The following is a 21,391-nucleotide window of genomic DNA, read 5'->3' on the forward strand; positions in this document are numbered from 1 at the left end:
AAGAGGTATTCTGGTAGGAGGAGGAAACATATTTTGAGGGATGGAAAAACTGGGGCAGAAGGTGCAGTAGTTGATGGGCCTGAAGCAGGTGGTGGTGTGGAGGCTAGACATGGATTGGCTGGGAATACAATAGCATCAAGTTCTAATATTGTTGGGGAAGAGCTAGACTCAGATTATGAAAAGCCTTATGAATATGAGAGTGAAGCATTTAACAGTTTGGTGTATGATGATGATGAAAACAGGACTGCATTTGATGCTTTCAATGAGGAGACAGAATATGGGGAAGTTGAATTTAAGGTGGGGCAAACATTCATCACAATGAAAAATTTTAAGAATGCACTAAAGGACTACTTTGTGTATGAAGGGAAGGATGTGATGTATCTAAAGAATGAAAAGAAGAGGGTGAGGGCTGCATGTGCAGGAGAGAATTGTCCTTGGTTAATTCTAACCTCTTGGAACAGTGCTGGGGGGTGTTATCAGGTGAAGACACTGGTTAATAAGCACAACTGTGCTAGAAATTTTGGCAGTAATCTAGCTAGCAGAGAGTGGGTGACATCAAAGTTGGTGAAAAGGCTACTGACTCAGCCTGAGTTAAAGCCTAAACAGGCAAGGGATTATATGATTGAGGAGTACAATGTACATCTTAGTGAGAAAATGATAAGCAGGGGACTGAAGGTTGCCAGAGAAATAGTTATAGGCAACGAACAAGCTCAGTATGAAAAAGTTTCGTGACTATCTGATGGAACTACACAGGAGTAATCCAGGGAGCACATCTATGATTGATGTCATACCTCATGAAGATGATGTTGAACTAATATATTGTGGCTTTCTTTACCGAAACTCTATCTACATGGTTTAAAATTTAGCCTTGGTTTAACATCGGTACCATATGATTAGATTAAAATTATTCCTCTTTAAGGTATTTCTATCATTGATCACTCTAGCTTTGTCTATTGTGATGGTTTGTTCTAGAGATACCCCTAATATGGAAAAATTTTGGCAAACGAATTCCTTTTTTCACAATAATGGATGAATTTATTGTACTATTTTTTTCAAAACGACAAGAAAACATATTTTAACTTGAATTTACTTATGAGTAAAGATATGATTCTTTATTTTCCAAGATATCTTTCCAAAAAAATAAAAAATTCTTGGAAATTATAACTAGTTAAGTTGCTGAAATCTGATATGTGATTTCTTATTATCACATCTCAAAATGCTTCATAGCATGGCATCATCGAACATATAATTTTATGTTAATTATCTTTAAATTGCTCACATAACTGGTTAGACTGTAGAAACACTTAACGATGCTGCATGCCACAATAGATCTTAAATGAAATGAATGAAGCATTAGAATTTTAATATTTTCCATCATTGCTAATTAGAATTTTCTAATCATATCATGTCCTTGGACCGATACAGGGGTTGGCATTGGCTTTGAAGGAGATATTTCCGAAAGCTCACCATAGGAATTGTGTACTACATATCTGGAAGAACTTCATCAAGCACTTCAAAGATGAAGAGACGAAACAATTAGTTTGGGAATGTGCAAGGTGCACCACACACACTGAATTAGCTGCTTCGATGGAGAAGTTAAAGCGAGTAAGTGCACCAACATGGGAGTATATGCAAAAATTTGATCCGGCTGTATGGTGTAAGGCGTGCTTTAGTCATGGACCGAAAGTGGACAACATAAATAATAATATGTGTGAAGTATGGAATGCAAAGATTGTGGAGCATAGAAAAAAGCCTATTCTAAGCATGTGTGAAGGGCTGCGGTGCTACATAATGAGAAAGATGGCAACGCACAAGAAGAAGTTGGAGGCTCACATTGGACCACTTGCACCAGTCCAACATAAGAAGTTGGATCAATTTATCAAGCCTAAGAGTCATAAATGGAGAGCTATATGGGCTGGTGATTCGGAAAGAGTCCTCTTTGAGGTTCATTCTCAAAACCATAAAGTGGGTGTGAATCTTCACAAGAGGACATGTACATGCAGTGTATGGCAGTTGACTGGTAAGTCTAGTTATATAGTTATTGGATAATTATTTAGTTGTTTTAATTTTTGGTTTATCATTATATTTTCATTGTCTTTTTCTGATTCTACATCAATTCGTTATTGTACATAAGAATGCCTTGTAGACATGCAGTTGCAGCACTAGCTAAAATGGGTCTTAAGGCTGAGAATTTCATGCATAAGTGGCTAACTATGGAAGCCATCAGAACAACTTATTCACATTGCATTAAACCAGTCAACAGTGAAGAGTACTGGACACCTACTAATGCACCAAGGCCGCTGCCTCCCACTATTAAGAGAGCTGCTCATAGACCTAAGATGAAGAGAAGAGCTGATCCAGTTGAGAGAGAGATGAGCACCACCAAGGCAAAGAAGACATTCGTTGTTACTTGCTCTAAGTGTGGCCAAACAGGCCATTACTACAAGACATGTCCGAATGCAGCACAAGATTCCAACTGGAAGCCTATGACTAAAAAGGAGAGACGAGCACAGAAGAAGACAACAACTCACAAATCATCAACTGATCCAGCAATAAGTACTGATCCAGCAACAAACACTGCTCCAGCCACAAACACTGATCAGGTACAATGTGTTAGCTTTAACAATTGACTTGTCCTAAACAATAACTTCTTTACTCTATGTTTGAGAATTGAGGTACAATGGCTGTGTTATGTACTGATTAGGTTTATATATTGCTTGCTTGAGTATGGCTGTGTTATGTACGATTAGGTTTATATGTTGCTTGCTTGAGAAAGGCTGTGTTATGTACTGATTAGGTTTATATGTTGCTTGATTGAGAATGGCTATGTTATGTACAATGGCTGAGTTTGAGAATTGTCTTTTGTTGCTTGCTTTCTATAATATATTGAATTTTGTCACAGAGCAAAGCCAAAAAAGCTAAGAAGAAACTACCCAAAAATCAGAGAGAAGAAATTTCAGTTTCGCAATCTGCACCACCAGCTGAGGAGGTACTTTTTTTCCTATTGTTTAAAAAAACAAAACCTGTTTCATCCAACAAATTATTACCTCTCAATCCCTTAAAGTTTTCATTCATATAGCTGCTAAACCTAAATTGTTACAGGCTGCAGGAAAAAACTCCAATGACAACCCTCCAACAGTTAGGGAGAAGCAGCAGATTGTTAGGCCTCCAGCTCTATCTTTCGTGCCTCCACCCATACCAGCACCGGGGCCAACCTTATGGTTCAAATCTCAACCTTCCCAAGCCCCAAACCTGATGCCTCACAGCTCACAGCTCCAATCAAATGACTCAATAGCTGGGAAGACTACTCCAGGAATCAGTCATGATGCAATTTCTGAAGAGACGATGGCAGCTGCAAATTCAACTACAGCATCACGACTTTTGAAATTTGTGCCAACACCCGGCTACCGGCCTCCAGGACTTAGGCCTCCTAAGCAGGGGTGACACTTATAATAGGAGTTTAGATATGTGATACTGAGATATGTGATACTGTTATTTTGGTATTTTGAGACTTTAGTTTGAAGGATACAATTATGTCAGCAAATGTTTTGCTGTTATTTTGGTATTTTGGTATTTACAAATGTCTAAGTTTTGATTAGGGCCATGTTGCCTCTGCAATAATATTATCACTGTGAACATATGAGTTACATCTTTCTTGACAATATGAATATAATAGTACTTTTTTTTATGCTTTACAAGGTTTACTTCAATCTATGTTACATGCACAAATATTTGCTGCTCTAATTTGCATTAAGATCAGGTAACAAACTTTAAACACTCATCATAATAATTCATCTTCATATAACTTACATCCAAAATGTTTACATTTCCAATCTCATCTTGCCACACAGTTCTTAGATACCCTAAAGTTATTCATTAGATTGCATACATAGTTGTCCTAAATAAACAGGCAACCATAACCCCAATCAAAAATACAAAAATACTACAACCTAACCCCAAGCATCTACTTTCACCCATTTTTTCCTGCTCTTTCCCAATTGATTTTCTAATCCAATCAACCTCATTTCTAACTCTTCTACTTTGTCATCCACCGCATCACTAAGGCCTTCAAATCGCTGCTGGTTCTTCTGCAATACCCCTTTTGATGTTGTCTTCGAAAAATGCTCATTAAAGGAAAAGACATAATTATCTAGCCATACATAAAATGAACAATATCCTTCTGCAGTCTACATATAAACAAATACAAAAAGGTTAAAACCATGAACAGACTTGGAACTAAATATAGAATTTTTGTACATTCAACACAAAATTTTACATGAACATACCTTGAATTTAGGATACCGTAAGAATAACCTATTTGGATTACTTTTGGTCCCAGACATGAATAGAACAGAATCAGACCCACAACAGCATTTTGGGGAGACCCATCTCTTCTTCCTTCTACCTACAATACTCTCATTAGAGTTCATGCTATAACTCCAACTATCACCAGCTCGCAGGTTGGAGGATGCACAACGTTCTCCACTTCCAACCATGGTCCCCTAGGGTTTCTTGTTTAGACTATGAATACTTTGTGCAGAGGTTGAGGAATGAAATGATGAAGGAAACGTTTGCTTCTTATTAACCTAGCAATGACGTCGTTTTTTAATGTGACAGGGGGACAAATCGACCCCTGTCCATTCCCACTTATCTACCTTGGTACTTAACTTTGGCCTAACTACCAGATCAGTCCCGGTAAGTGACACATCAGCTTTTTCCGTCAACTATGGACGGGGGATAAATGGGGGGGCGCGATGAGTGATTTTTTGCATAGATAGGGACCGGTGTGGGTTAGTTTTTTGGTGAGGGATCGCGTTGTCCTAATTAGAAATGGACAGGGACCGAGTTGGGTGTTTACTCTTTTTTTTTTCAACTTTTAACCATAAACTTGTATTAGGTGTTAATAAGACCATTTTTTATTTAAATCTTAAAACATTACTAATAAAAATTAATAAAAAATGCTACTTAACCAACATTCACTCGATCAATATAATCCAAAGTTCAGCTTTTAATTATTTGATTAATTAATTTTGGATGATGCAATCTATTTGTCTTAAAAAAAATATAGGTAAACAATTTTAAACCAACCAACTCTAAACAACTACCATTAATAAATATTAATTTTGTATTTTTTAAAAATTAAAATTTAAATAATCACTCATTAATCAAAATTTGAAAATTAAGAGTTCTAATTACGTCTCTCCCGTCCATTTTCACGCAATGTGATTTCAGTGAAACCCCCTGCGAACGCAAAACTCCTCAATTCTCAAGTTATGTACGATCAGGAGCCGCCCCCAATGCCTTCCGTAACGCGACCCACACTCTCATTAGTCTGCGACGGGAGGCTGCACACAACGCTGTTCATCAAGACCGCAAGCACCTTCACCCGTATCCCCGCACTAACCCTGCCCGCAAGTCTGGCTGCATCGCAGCCCGTGAATCACCACCCCCTTCGTCGATAGAAGTTACAATTGGTGAAGAAGGATCGAAAGCAACATCCATTGATGTGAGTGATCATTCTAATTACGAAAGGCAATATTGTATGTTTGAGGGGTGATAATGATAATCAACGTGTTCACAAGATACATAGTGGTTTACTTTGCATGTTAATTCCGATTGTTTTTATTTTTTTATGCATATAGGATGCTTCTTTCTTTCTTTATAGTATTGTGGGCATATTTAAATGCAAGTTGTATGCTTCTTTGCAAGCAAGTTATTATGTTTGTATTGTAATTTACAAGATTGATCAGTGATATTCTTTTCGGATTTGTATTGTTTGCATTATTGGACCTTCCCTTTTGAGTAGGTGGATTAATAGATATTTTTAAATGTATTTCATTTGTTAATGGTTCTTGTTACATTTTTGGATGTATCTAGGTTCATTGGATGTATCTTTTTATGTAAGAGTATTTATCCAGGAATATGCTTTTGTTGGATAAGTTTTTTTGGCTATTTGCCTTGTGGATATTTTGCCTCATTATGTGGATAGATTCTTTATTTGATTTGCTTAGTTGTATTTGGGTGTTTTCAATTGCAAGTGCAAGACGATGCAGACATCATTAAGTTGGGAAGTGATCAAACAAACTTGGATCATGAAGTATGAACTGTAATTATTGCTTTGATATTACTAATGAGTTATTAGAAACCAATATATTAGTGTGAGTGGCATTGAATGTTTTTTTAATTGATTTACAGTTGTCAGATCACATTCTCATTTGTGTAGAGAAGATCCCAAGTTTAGGATTGCATTTTAATTCGTTGCAGCCAGCACATGAATGTTATTCAAATTACGTAAAAAAATTTGGGTTCATAACTAAGATTAGGAACACAAATTTTGACAAGACGAGGAAGGAGTTAAAGATACCCATTAACCAGACAATTCATTACAATCGGAAGGTTATCGGGAGTCTCAAGTGAAAGTAACATCTCAGGCAAACAGGAAAACAATCACGAGATATAGAGCAAGGATGTATGTGATGTTGGATAGGGAGAATGATGATTGGATGGTGTCGATGTTAGAATTGCGGCATTTTCACCCATGTTCTGCTAAGAAATCGGTCCATTATCACGAGTACAAAGAGCTGACCATGCATGCAAAGTGTGTGATTGAGAATAACAATGAAGCTGGCATACGACCCAACAAGATCGACTTTATATTGGCTAACAAAGTTTGTGGGTCGTCAAACTTTGGTTACTCAGAAAAGGATGAGAGGAATTACATCACAAGAAAATTCCACCATGCTGATGATAATATGGATGTTAAGGCTCCTATGAGGAATTACATCTTCAAAGGCTCCTAGTTATAAATATTTTTCACTATATATTATATTATATTATTTTACTTTTAGAGGTCGTAATACATCACCACCTCGATCTTATGACTTAAGCATAAGGTTCTGTGTGGTAGAGTGTTATAATAAGTACATTAATTTAACCTTTTATTTATTTAATTTATTTATGTTGTATTTGTAATCATATTATATCTATTTTTACAAATATATCTTCTTTAGAAAATACTCTTAGTATTAACACATGATATATTAAATAAATATTTTAAAAATAACTATAACCTATGATAAAAATAAAAAATAAACAAAATAGATATTACAAAAAATAATTCTATATGTTCTATTGTGATGTGCTATGCACTTGACTAAGCTATCTGGGTACTTTTTCATTTCGGGTTCCTTAATAATTATTTACAGAAGAGCTTTTGAGTTCACTACAACTATCAATTTAATAATGCTACCTGTTACAACCAAACCCACAAACAAATCTAAACCAAATAAGTGGTCAGTTGTATATTGCATTATCAAGATTAAAGATGGTCTGCCAGTCACGGACACTTGGAAGATAAATGTACGATGAATGTGGTATATAGAGAAGTTTTTGAGAGCTTATAATGAAAAGATAATTTCTAAATCTCTTAGTCAAATTTATTAAAATTTATTACTATCAATTAAAAAAATTCTAGGTACTAATTGGTAATACATTTTTATTCCACATTTACATCTTGAGGATATTAAAATTATCATAATATTGTTTCAGGTATATATTTTGCAAGTATCAAAGGGAAATGTTGAGTTATTTTTTAGTGATTTTAAATTATTTACTATTTATTAAAGAAATTTGTGCATTCAAATTCTCTACTAATTTATTGTTGTTCATTTTGAGCTAATTTTTTTTTGAATCAAAATAAGCTCAACACACTAATGTGGAGCAACGAAAGAAACAACAAGAACTTAATAGAATATAAAAAATTTTGTAACTTCCAGCAAAGCCATCAACCACCCAAAGGATCACTCTTAGTCCATTCGTTGTAGCTCAGAATCGTCTTCCTTATTACGAACTCCACACCTGTTTCCTGATTATTGAAAATCCTAGCATTGCGTTCTACCCAAATGTTCCAAATAACTGCAAAGAACCCCGGCAACCATTTCTTCTGATCTTGTTTCCACTTATGCCTACCGGTCCACCGCTCAAACAGTTCCCTTATGGTTCTAGGAATAGACCACACCTCCCCAAAAGACCTCAACCAACTACACGACACCTGCCATGTTAGCTCACATAGGAGAAATAAATGCTCCACCGACTCTATCTCCTTCTTGCATAGTACACAGATATTATCACTGGGCCTAATAACGCCTAGTCTACTCAATCTTTCCTTGGTATTCACTCTGCCAATAAGTACAAACCTCCCAAAAAGCTCAATCCTCGGCGGTACCATTCCTCTCCAAACTGAACTTGTGAAACTGTACCTCGTTATCTCATCCGACAGAGTCTCCAATTGTAGGACCTGCACAACAGACTTGGTAGAAAATATCCCTTTACTATCAAACTTCCAAACCATATTATCATCTTTACCATCTGACAATTTCACCTGCCTTAGCCGCTCAAGAAGTTGGTGGACAAGTTTCAGCTCCCATTGGAACAACTCTCTCTGCCATTGGAAGTTCCATATCCACTTAAGCCCATCCCAAAATCCACAATCCCCTACCATCGATCCTTGCTGATTCGAAATAGAGAATAGTCTTGAAAATGCCACCTTTAATGGGCCACCTTGCAGCCAGTTATCTTCCCAAAACAGGGTACTCCTCTCATTCCCTACCTCCATCCCCATGTCAGTAAGCATTTTATCTTTTATCTTCTGCTCTTTAATGTTTAACTGACATATGTCTTTCCAGGGCCCTCCTTTAACCGGTAACTGCTGATTTACTAGCATTACAGCAAGGTTCAGGTTGTTGCACGAGCATACTATCTTCTTCTACAAGGGGCACTCCTCTTTAGAAAATCGCCACCACCACTTGAATAAGAGCGCTGTGTTCTGGATCACCGTATCCCCAACCTCCAAACCCCCAGCCTTTTTCGGTGCCTGAACCAACTCCCACTTAACTAACAGAATACCATCATTACCATCCCCCTTACACCACATAAATCGCCTTTGCAGGGCAATCAGCTTATCCGCAACCGCCTTTGGCATCTTGTATAGACTAAGATAGTAAATAAGAAGGCTATTCATCACTGATTTGATAAGAACAAGCTTACCCGCTTTGGTTAGAACCTTTGCTTTTCAGAGACTGAGTTTCTCTTCCACCTTGTCAATTATCGGTTTCCAAGTCTTCACCAAACGAAGATTTGCACCCAAAGAAATCCCGAGATACCTTACGGGTAAACCCGCTTGCTTGCATCCCAGCAAACCACAGGCATGATCTATCAATTCCTACTCACAATTCATCGATATCAAACTTGACTTATCAAAATTAATGCTCAGTCCCGACATCAACTCAAAACACCTCAACAGTCTTCTATAATTGACTATTGTCTCTGTCACCGGGGGCAAAACAATATAAATATTTGTTGGTGAGTATATATGTCTAGCTTATTGAAAAAAATAAATTAATAAAAATAAATAATTACTACATTAGAGTAGATACACTAACACCAGATAGATTAAAAAATATTTTAAACTAGTAATATGTTACTTTTTTATTAATTAAATTATTATAATTTAAATTAATTTTAATAAAATAACTTAAAATTATAATTTTAACTTTATCACGTGTATGACACGAATTATTACACTTTAAAAAATTAAATTATATATATATATATATATGAAAAAATTAATCAAGGAAGACAAAACCGCTTCTGATTGAATATACACCATCTTTGCTGAGATTATTATTATTATTATTATTATTATTATTATTATTATTATTATTATAATATATGAAAAAATTAATCAAGGAAGATAAAACCGCTTCTGATTGAATATACACCATCTTTGCTGAGATTATTATTATTATTATTATTATTATTATTATTTTGAGATTGAGTGTTGTTAAATTTTTTTTTTATTGTTTGAATTAAGTTTTATTTAAAAGATATAAAAGACAAAAAAAAGTTAGATCACACAAAAGTCTAAGTTATTAGATTAGTAGTTAGAGTGGTTAGTATTAAGCTAGGTGTACATGTAGCTTAGGTGATATGAGTCACAAAGTGGTGAGATTCTTTAAATTAGTATTTGTAATTAAATTTTGATTATAGTGCATAGTGTTAAAAACCGAACGCTATCAAAATAAAAGAAAATTTAAAATAATATCATAATTTCCGAGTACAGCATAACCTATTTTATAAACTATTAAAAATTATTATATTATTTCTTAATCCAACTCCCATTCTCAAGTCATTTGAAGACCTTCAAAGTCAAAAACATTATTTTCTCTTTCACTCAATCTCATTCCCTCTATCTCTTCTCCAAAACCATAAAATAAAATATTGACAATAAATTAAACTATTTTTGGCATTTATATTATATTATTTTTTTGGTTGATGATAGCAACACATATATGAAAAAGATCTAAAAAAATATTAACTAAATGAATTTTAGTACTAAATTATAAAATTAATTTAGTTATGAATCAAATAATGGTGATAATCATCAATATGGATCAATAGTGTATTTTTCATAAATGTAGACCTGCATACATCAATCACCTGCAAAATGCAGATAACATTTTACTTGAGATAAAATACAAAATTCTGTCACCTACTGCAAAACGCAGGATGTGTTTGGTAGAAAAAGGAGTTCCAAAAACGAAACGTGTCCTGTGGCTCCTTGCATGCAAATAGGAGCAGCCTTTAACCAATCTTGAGTATCACAAAACGCAGGTTGCATTTGGCCAGCGTAAAAACAAGTCGCAGGTTGCGTTTGGCAGCCTGCAGCTTTGCATATATGACACGTGTTGACAATAGGAGGTGAAATTGGTGTTTTTCAAACCAAAACGCAGACAAAAAAAATAATGTGTTGAGAAAGAGTGAGACATTGTGCTATGAGAGTGAAAGAGAGGATAAGTGAACATTGTGATGAATGAGAGTTAGGGGTTAAAAACTTAAAATATTTTGGCTGCTGTGGAGGAAGAAGAAGATCGGAAAGAAATTTAAGTTCAACCGAGGAAAGAAGGAAAAATATGATACGTAATTTTACTAAACTTGAGAATCACATCATTAAATATTTGGATCATCTTGAGTGGGTAAGTTTTTTTTTTTTTTTAATTTTATGATCAATAGATAAATATATTTATTTGTATTTTATTATTATTATTATTATTATTATTATTATTATTATTATTATTAGCGTCGTTGTTATTATTGTTAGTCATTATTATAATACTGTTATTTATTATTATTATTATTATTATTATTATTATTATTATTATTATTATTATTGCAGTTATTGTTATTATTATTACTATTGTTAGTGTCACTGTTATTATACAATATTATTGTCAGTTATTATTATGCTAAAGTCTCACGAAAATTCAAAAAAATTGTTACTATGGTTAGTGTATATATAATAGAATACCGTTTAGGATAATAATAATATAATAAATAATTATTACTATTGTTATTATTATTATATTTGAGTAATTATTATTATGATTAGTATATTATTATTTTTTATAATATTGATAATGATAATAAGTTATTATTAATTTTTAATAATTAATAACATTATTTAATAATTTATTATTAGTTTTTAGTAATTTATTACTATTTTTCATTCATGATAATTTTAATAATCCGATTTAGTAAAAAGTATTTTTTTTAACACTTTTTAGTAAAAAAAATTATTAATTTAATAGTTAACTAATATTTTGTAATAATAAATAATATTATTTAATAATAGAATACTGGTTATTATTATTATTATTATTATTATTATTATTATTATTATTATTATAATAGAATACTGTCTAATAGTATTATTATTTTCAAGTAATAAATAATAAATAAATATTTATAATTTTTTTATAATTTATTATTATGTTTTAAGATAATAATAATAATAATAATACTGTTTAATTATTGTTCTTGATTTTTTTGAATAAATTATTAACTGATATTATTTAGAATTTAATAATTATCATTTTTCTCTTTACAGTTTATCAGGAATTTGTTATCCAGAAAATTGGATTCGCTAAATACTTTTAACGAGGTAGCTGCAGCGGCACTGGTATTGACTGGGTTTTAATACGTTTCGCAAGTAGGCAAAATGAGAGGCCATTCTACACTATTGAGTGTTTTGGTGGAACGCTGGAGGCCGGAGACTCACACATTTTATTTTCCGGTTGGTGAAGTGAGGGTGACGCTGGAAGATGTGAGCTATATTCTTGGTCTCCCGATTAATGGAGAGCCCATTACGGGTAGATCAGACAGCAGTCACCAGTTTTTGGTGGAGAACTGCATTGCGTGTTTTGGTCGGAAGCCCGGTCCGCAAGATCACGTGTTGGGGAAGGTTAATATTGCTTGGGTCCAGCGGTGCAGAGACACCGAGCCGTGTGATACTCAGGAGTCTCTTGAGCGATACGTCTGGGTGCACATTTTCTGCGTCAACAATCTGTATCCCCGAGCTCATCAACATTGACCTCCTTGTCGACCGCGCCAAATCCTGACTGCTGTTCAAACACAACGTACAGCTCTATCATCAGCACGTGAAATCGAGTTTGTTGATGAATACACAACATCTGTTGCATATTGGCATTGTCAGTGATGGGCATTATTTGAAACTGTATTAGCTCACCAAATACTTGCACAGGACTTCTATATAAAAGGTTGCTCACCCTTTTCAAAATGTGGCTTTGAATGTTATTACAAAGTCCATTTTGCAACTCAACAAAATTCATGGTACATGGAATAACAAATGACAACGGACATTTACAAACAAAAGTCACTCCTTTATGTGTGTTTGGTATAACCTCACCGTTATAATATACTCGCAAATTTGTAATATTTTCCATAACTTCAACCTCACCTAATCCGATTTTTTTGACACAGCTAACTGCCAAAAAAACTAAGAACTACAACATATGTGCAAGAAAGAAGAATATGATGAATAAAAGTGGAGTTAGGCAAGCTGAATGAGCATTTTGCTTTGTATTTATAGGCCGGACTCTTAGTTAAAATATATATATATATATATATATTTTTTAAACAAAACATAACATGTGTTTTTAGTTTTTCAAAAAAAAAGTTGATAGCCTATAAAACGCAATCTGCGTTTTGGCTATTCTATAAAAAAAGCTGACACACAAAAGTAAAATGCAAGATGTGTTTTGTTACTTCAAAAAAAAATTTTAATACCTACAGCAAAATATAAGCTACGATTGGGCTTAAAAAAAAATAAAAATCTTTGAAAGATCAAAACGGAACCTGCGTTTGTGTATGTTTCTCAACCAAAAAAAAAATTGAAAACAAAACTAAAACGTAACCTACTTTTGACCAAATACCATAGTAGTGGAAGTTTTTTTCAGGGTTTTTTATTTAAATAAATTATTTGCTCTTCTATTTTACGTGAATCCCCTAAATGGTTTTTTTGAATGTGAATCCCCTAAACCATATATTATATAAATCGTCCTAGGCTGGTGTGTGTTAGTTAATATATAAAACATTGTACCCTGGGACGATTTATGCATGAATTGCATAGGTGAATAGAGCATAAATCGTCCCACCCTAGTGTGTTTTAGAAGTCACACATAAATCGTCCTAACCTAGTATGAGTTATGTGTTTTCACCTAAAACACCCTACCCTGGCACGATTTATGTGCATCTTTGTAACCCTCAACCCCCTAGCACGATTTACGTGCAAATCCCTAACCCACAACCCCCTAAGACGATTTATGTGCAAATCTTTATCCCTCAATATCCTAAAACGAATTATGTGTTATATGATAAGATACGTTAGTATGGGACGATTTACGTGTAAAAACACAATACCAGATATCACATGAAACGATTTATGTGCTTGAAGAGCCTATAAATACAGGAGGAACATATAAGTTTTTTACATTCCGATTGGCAACTCTGCAAAGACACCTATATAACCAAGATAACGTGGCCGAACCCCAGCTATACTTTCCGAGTCCGTCGAGATCCGCAACATACGGGAGCCAGCGTAAGTGCACTCTAGCCCCAGACTTGTCGCCAAAAAGCATCATGGACAACAACATCATTATGTAACCACGAGCATAGACCTGTACCATAGAATCTGTAGCATCATTCGGCATTACTCTCAACCTGTTTTGGAACCAGCCATATGACACGGTGAACTCATCAATACAGTCTTCAGGAGGAAGTTCACCGAACAACTCTTCAAACCACTGCCACGCAGGTTTACCACCTTCCATCAACTGCTCAAAGTCACTGAGACAACCACTAACTGGAAATCCATCAACAGGGAGGCCGAATTGATATGCCACATCCTGTAAAGTGACAGTGCACTCTCCAAATGGCATATGAAAAGTGTGTGTCTCTGGACGCCATCGCTCAACAAAGGCACTAATTAGTGGCTCATCCAGCTTAAACCAATAATCATTCAGCCTAGCAACATGCAGCAATCCGGCGCTATCTAAGTAAGGCATAATACGGTCATGCAATATCATCTTTTGTTGCCTGCGGATAGTCCGTACACACCGGGTTGGCTGATAACAGAATAACAAGCACAGTTACAACTCAACATCCCACAACAACCAAAAATATGTATCAGAAATCAACCTCACTCCTAAACCAAACATGACCCTAACCTATCCTAAACATGTTAACCTTAACGTTTCACAAATTTCTAACACAACAACCACTTTTTTTCCAAATGAATCACATTCTTATAACTAAACACATCAACGACATTGACTATATCAGTTGTAAACCAAATTAATTACTAACCTCTTCGTCGATAAAACCTGCCACGTGCGCGATGCCGTTCAATCGGTACATGTCGTTCCTCGCCATCTTGCACTGCCACCCAAAGCCAGCAAATCAGCCTTCTACCGCCGCCAACACAACCTTCGGAAGCCGCCCTCAGCCGCCGTCGATGCCGTCCACCGGAGGCCACCTCCTCCGACGCCTTAGCAATCCTCCACTGCCGCCGCCCACTACCCTTCCTTGAATTTTTTCCCGTTGCTCTCCTCCCCTCCACTACCCTCCTCGCCGCTAATGGAGTCTCTCACAAATGAGACTTTACTCGTGGAAGGTAAGTAGGGTTTGGCTCTTAACACATGAATCGTTCTAGGCTGCTGAGGGGTATTTATGCACGTAAATCGTGTTAGGTTGGTAGGGGTTAGTTTTGCACATAAATCGTGCTAGGTTGGTGGGGGTTAGGGATTTGCACGTAAATCGTGCTAGGGGGTTGAGGGTTACAAAGATGCACATAAATCGTGCTAGGGTAGGGTGTTTTAGGTGAAAACACATAACTCATACTAGGTTAGGACGATTTATATGTGACTTCTAAAACACACTAGGGTGGGACGATTTATGCTCTATTCACCTATGCAATTCATGCATAAATCGTCCCAGGGTACAATGTTTTATATATTAACTAACACACACCAGCCTAGGACGATTTATATAATATATATATGGTTTAGGGGATTCACGTTCAAGAAAACCATTTAGGGAATTCACGTAAAATAGGAGAGCAAATAATTTATTTAAATAAAAAATCATTTTTTTTATGCATCCATTTCATTGGACAACACCAGTACCAAATCCATAATGAAAAAACTGAGCCACTAAATTAATTTCACATATATAAACTTGGCTTTTACTTGACTTTTATATATTAATATCTGTTGAAGTTTCTTCACATACCACTTGATTTTTACTTTTTAAAAGTAATAACAGTATTTTTCAAAAATAATAACATAAATCACATAAATAAAATGAATTTGTCTCGATATTATCTGAGTGTCCTAAATTAAATTAAATTATATTTTTCGCTTTTATCCTTAAAAAAAATTGTACAAAACATTATTTCTCGGAAAACATTATTATTCACATGTCACAAGCGGACACCAAAAACAGAAAGATACATGTCACAAGTGTGGACCACAAATGTCTCATCTCTTTCATTAATTTGTTTCCATACAGAAGCGTCTACCATAAATATACACTTCGTGCTTTGCTTGATTAGTGTAAGTGGTAACCTATATAGTAGATATCAGAGTTTCAATAATTTATAGCCGCCTTTCAACAATAATATTTATGGCAGCAAAAAGTAGTGACTTGAAGCTTTTGGGTGGATGGTTCAGTCCATTTGCCTCGAGGGTGAAGATTGCACTTAACATCAAAGGATTGGAATATGAGAACATTGAAGAGGACTTGAACTCCAAAAGTGATTTTCTTCTTCGTTCCAATCCCGTGCACAAGAAAATCCCAGTTCTAATTCATGGTGACAAACCCATATGTGAATCCTTAGTCATAGTTCAATATATTGACGAGGTTTGGTCCAATGGTCCTTCTATTCTTCCTCGAGATGCTTATGACAGAACAATTGCTAGATTTTGGGGTTCATACATTGACGATAAGGTATGCTTTATTTTGTTTTATTCTATTTATTATTTATTTTATATTCAACAAGGCATGACCCCTAATTTTTCTAGTATATTCGAAGGGTATGTATTATATGGAAAATTTTTTAGATATTTTAAGAATATTAATATTATTTATAATTTTAATCGCTAATTTTAATTATAAAATATAAATCATTCACATTAACTACTAGAATTATTGCAACACTAATATTTCTGAAGTTATTGAAATTCTTCTCTTAGTATTTATTTCTTTCTCTTGATAAATGACAATTGTATTGAGGAAGAGATGTTGACGTTGACGAGAAAGATGGTGTGGTGGAGATATCGAGAGAAGGATAAGAGCGAATATTAGATGATGAAGGGTGGATTAGGAAAAAAATATTTTGACCAATTGTGATTACCAAAAAATTTAATAAAAGAAAAAAAATTGAGCGTTATTATAAATATTATAGGTAAATTCAAATCAAATTAAACATTTAAGCATAATTTTAAAATTTTTCGAGAGAAAAAATAATTATACTTTATCCTAATATAAAATAATGTCCTTTATTTGGTTAAATGAGAGTTCTTATTGTTCTAAAACTATTCATCTATGATTTTAAATTTTTGTAAATATTTTTCTAAAGGTTTCGGTGAAAAACATGTTTAGAAATAAATAAAATTAGTTCTATTATTATCTCATATACAAATCCAATTTTACCTTGACTATGTTTACCAAATCAAAGGGCTATATTTGCATTTTTAATATGTAGGCAGTTGTTGTTTCAAATTAAAATTCTAAAAGAAAAACATATATATATATATAAAAAGTTAAACAGAAGACCACTAAAATATAGGATCGGAGTCTCTTTGTGATACAAAATTATAAGTGGACATATAAATAAACTATAATATCGTTGGCCTGTATTGGTAGGTATATATTATGATGAAGAGAAAAAAATAATGAAATGACGAAGATTCTCTTTGACAGTAATTAAATATTAATTTAAAAAATATGTTATTTTATTTTTATTATTTTTTAAAGCAAATTATATACCTTTTTTTATTTTTTTTTCGTAGAACATTTTTGTTTATCAAAAAGTATAGATAATACAATATTCAAAGATTAATTTTCAAATTGATTATTTGTGAGTAAAAAATATATAATTACATAATGACTGATTTAATAATTGATAATTTTAATTTCAAATTGATTATTTGTGAGTATTTTTGTTTATCATATTTATAAGTATAATAAATAGTTCAAGATTTAAAATATTCATTTAATTTCCACGTTGATTTGCGAGTAGGATATCATTAAATTTATTATTCCTAATAAAAACTATAAATCAATGAAAACTGTTAAGTGACCAATAATTTTTTTCCTACATTTATCTTGGATTTGAACCAACACTAACTAATTCCTCATTTTTCTACCCGAAAATATTAATTGTACCTTAGCATTTCTCCAAATCAAAATCACAATAAAATGTACAAAAACTAGACAACAATGTAAATTATTATTTTTAAAGACTAAAGCTTATTGAAATTTACTTTTCTATACCATTTTCGGTTAATAAAAAAATCCTAAACAATCCAGATATATATAGATATATTACATCCTTCTAATTGTATGCATACCTGTTCCATTTTAGTTTTGGTTTTCAATCAACTTCTTTATGCATTATTTAAATTTGGGTGTACGTAGTTTGTGGTTTGCATGAAGAACATTCTAATGGCCGCTGGAGATGAAGAGGAAAAGAAGCGACACTTGGAGCAATTGGAGGAAGAAGTGCTTGTGACGTTGGAAGAGGCATTCAACAAATGCAGTGAAGGAAAGTCCTTCTTTGGAGGGAACAAGGTTGGATTCATTGACATTGCCTTTGGGAGCTTCTTGCCTTTTCTACGTGTGTTCGAAGAGATGAATGGAAGGGAGATCCTCGTTGCCGACAAGTTTCCAGAACTGGTGAATTGGGCTACAAATTTTGTTGAGGATTCCACTGTGACTGGAACTCTTCCTGAGATTGACAAGCTTGTTTTGTTTGCTACGGCTCTTCAAGAAAAATGGGTTGCTGCTAAAGTTGCTGCCAAGTAAAATGTTATTGGAATGATGTTATGAGATTTTGGAGTTTTCTTTTCTCTTTGGTTTGAATGTTATGTTTCTTTGATGGCTTTTTTTTAATCTATTTATTTATTGTGTCAGATGATTTTGCTTGTGTGATAACACTAGCATTATGGTACTTCAACATTCAATAAAATTCGTAGTTCAATGAACTATGAAACAAAAAAAGTATCGATAACCAATTAGGGGTCAGTCAACTTGAGTTAATTTTTTAAATTTCAAAAAATGCACTCTCCAGTATTTGTGCAATATTATCTATCACCGTCTGTCGCCCGCCGTGCCGCCCATACTTGGGCACCCCCGCACACCAGTTCATTGCGTGCCGCGCTGGTCGCAGTGTCGCGCACTAATCCGTCAGGCACCGTATTTGCCGCGCCACCCATCACTCGCGCATTAGTTGTCACACACGGTCTTTTTTTTTATGTTTCTTTCTCTTAGCATTTGAATGTGTTTTTTTTTTTATGTTTTACATCTTATGTTTGGATGGTTCTTTTTTCTTAAGTTTTGGATAATTTTTTAATAATTTTAAATATTTTTTTTTATTTTTTGATGTACTTTAATCAATATTTTTTTGTGTCATTTTGTTAGATTTTAAATTTTTTTAAATAATTTTAGATTTTTTTTTTGTTAAATTTTGGATTCTCTTTTTATTATGTTTTGAATGTTTCTTTTATTAATTTTTGAATATTTGTTTTATAATAATTTTAGATTTTTGTTTTTATTTAGTTTTAGATATAATTTTTAAAAATTTTGAATGTTTATTTTTAGTTGATTTTGAATTTTTTTCATAATAATTTAAATTCACGTTTCATCTAAAGAGAAAATAAAAAAGGTCTAATTCTATTTATTTTTTGTTTCTTTCTTAATAAACTTCATTTTTTACTAGTTAGTTGTACCCTTAATTAATTACCTAATAAAATTAATATAAAATTAAAAAAGAATAATTTCTGAATACCCACATTTTGAAGAATTGAATCATATATATAGGGTGCCAATATAAGCAAACAATGAGTATATATGGTACTAATTTTATTGTAAACTAATGTTTTGTCCATAATAATATTACATAATTGTAAGTTTTTTAAATAAATTATATTTTAATATTTAATTTTTATTACAAAAATAATAATATATAATATTTTTATAATAAATATTACAAATTTTATCAAATTACAAAAAAATGATATATAGTGTTGTCAAGATGTAAACCATATGTAGACTTAATCTATAAGACTTAAACTTTTTGGAGTTAGATTAAGAATTAGTTTTGATATATTTTAATGGGTCAAAACTTGATTTTTAAAAATTTTTTTATTAAAAGTGATTGAACTAAGTTTTGATAAATTGAATTTAAAATAAATTAAGATTTTTATCTAATTTTATAATTATTGAGTATTTTTCTATTTACAATTTAAAACTTTAAAAATTTAAAAATAATCAGGTTTTGACTATTTAAATTTGAATAATTGAAATTTTAGTTTGATTTTATGAATTGAAAATAAATTAATTTATTTATCTCTAATTTTAAATTAGAATACTCAATTGAAAATAATCTGCAAGTTGACGAATAAATAGTATTTTTTTAAAAATAAATAAATTGTATTATATTTTATTTTCAATTACTACTCTACCTCCAATTTTATTGAAAATACCTACATTAACCCAAAAGTTTCCAAATCAAATCCTAACCCTAATTTACAAACATAAACATTAACCTTAACACCATCTACCCTCAGCAACCGCCACCCACAATTTTTCCCTTCAACGTCACACACACACACACGCAGATCCGAAAAAAAGAAGAAGGAAGAAGAAGTAGCACTGGCAGGGCCTGGTGCCACCGTCGCCGCCGTCCATGTCACATGTGAGAGAGAGACTGACGAAGAAGACGCGAGCCAGGAATGTTGCCGTCACCACGTGTCGCAGCTGGGAGTCAGAACGCGAGGGAGAAAGTGTAACACCCTAACTACCAAAGCTCACGCTTCCGGCTGCGCGACTCTGATAGCTCGAACATTACGACGACTTTTATAATATTTAATACTAAAATATGAGCCTGTTTGAAACCTTAAACCGCAATACCGTTCCCAAAAATACTTTCATCTGATGACATACATCCATAAATACCATACAACTTACAAAACTCATAAAGAGTACATCCATATATATGTACAAATATATATATAAATAATATTACAAACATAATCCAATACAATCCCTATCACTCTTACAGATTATGTCAAGATAAAGGCGAGGGTACAATAAACCATAACTAAAACAATATAGAGCATCACAACAACAATTAAATAAGCTCTGCGTAACTTCAGTGCCCATATCCTGAAAGGAGAAAAATGTAGGGGGGGTGAGAACATCATCCTCGAAAGGGTTCTCAGTAGAGGGTTTTTGGGAATTACTGTAATAGGATACGTGAGAATAACCGCACCAGTGATTTATAACCGTCTTATGCCTCTTTTCAAAAACAACGGTTTACAATAAAAGTAAAGTCGGAAATCTTTTCTAAAAGAGGAACCGTTCAATTCTCAAAAACTCAAAAAGCCTTTCAAAAATGTTTAACCATGTTGAACCAAATTAGCATTTCATACTTTTCCAAACCAGAAACACAAAAATCGAAACCAACCATCGGTTCACCTCATTCCAACCACGGCCCTAGGCCCAAACAATCCAACCAGCAACCAATCACCACAGTCCAACAGAGTCCCAGTAGCAAACACAAATAGAAAGATGCAAGCACAAACAAACAGTTATTGCAAGTAGAACAATTAGCAATTAATCACATAGGCAAACCAAGTATAATATGCACACCCAAACAATGTCACATAAATGCATATGATGCATGCCTGTCCCTAGTGGCTGATGATATCATCTGTCGGATATAGAGCCAACCCGATAAGTCCTGGTAGCTAAC

The 21,391-nt window shown here is 33.4% G+C and overlaps 2 protein-coding genes across 2 annotated transcripts; one reads left to right on the forward strand and one right to left on the reverse strand.

Moving 5' to 3' along the window:
• Window positions 1-13,782: 13,782 nt before the first annotated feature.
• Window positions 13,783-14,772, reverse strand: LOC112748271 (protein MAIN-LIKE 1-like). Its single transcript, XM_025796486.1, has 3 exons — window positions 14,722-14,772; window positions 13,915-14,480; window positions 13,783-13,813 (listed from the first exon to the last, which is right to left on the reverse strand). Exons 1-3 carry the CDS (start codon window positions 14,770-14,772, stop codon window positions 13,783-13,785), a joined length of 648 nt encoding a protein of 215 aa, XP_025652271.1.
• A 991-nt stretch (window positions 14,773-15,763) lies between these two features.
• Window positions 15,764-19,187, forward strand: LOC112750154 (glutathione S-transferase U17). Its single transcript, XM_025798726.3, has 2 exons — window positions 15,764-16,362; window positions 18,055-19,187. The coding sequence occupies exons 1-2, from the start codon at window positions 16,039-16,041 to the stop codon at window positions 18,439-18,441; spliced, it is 711 nt and encodes a 236-aa protein (XP_025654511.1). The 5' UTR covers window positions 15,764-16,038; the 3' UTR covers window positions 18,442-19,187.
• Window positions 19,188-21,391: the final 2,204 nt, after the last annotated feature.

The sequence above is a fragment of the Arachis hypogaea genome, chromosome 15, assembly GCF_003086295.3.
Source record: "Arachis hypogaea cultivar Tifrunner chromosome 15, arahy.Tifrunner.gnm2.J5K5, whole genome shotgun sequence".
Taxonomy (NCBI): Eukaryota; Viridiplantae; Streptophyta; class Magnoliopsida; order Fabales; family Fabaceae; genus Arachis; species Arachis hypogaea.

What these genes read in the sequence shown, in the direction of transcription:
- LOC112748271 (XM_025796486.1), bottom strand. Translation starts at nt 14,772, where the DNA reads ATGTACCGATTGAACGGCATCGCGCACGTGGCAGGTTTTATCGACGAA. An exon ending in CAGGTTTTATCGACGAAGAG is followed by an intron (nt 14,481 to 14,721) that starts GTTAGTAATTAA and finishes TTCTGTTATCAG; the next exon opens with CCAACCCGGTGTGTACGGAC. An exon ending in GATCTCGACGGACTCGGAAA is followed by an intron (nt 13,814 to 13,914) that starts GTATAGCTGGGG and finishes CTGTATTTATAG; the next exon opens with GCTCTTCAAGCACATAAATC.
- LOC112750154 (XM_025798726.3), top strand. Translation starts at nt 16,039, where the DNA reads ATGGCAGCAAAAAGTAGTGACTTGAAGCTTTTGGGTGGATGGTTCAGT. An exon ending in GTTCATACATTGACGATAAG is followed by an intron (nt 16,363 to 18,054) that starts GTATGCTTTATT and finishes GGGTGTACGTAG; the next exon opens with TTTGTGGTTTGCATGAAGAA.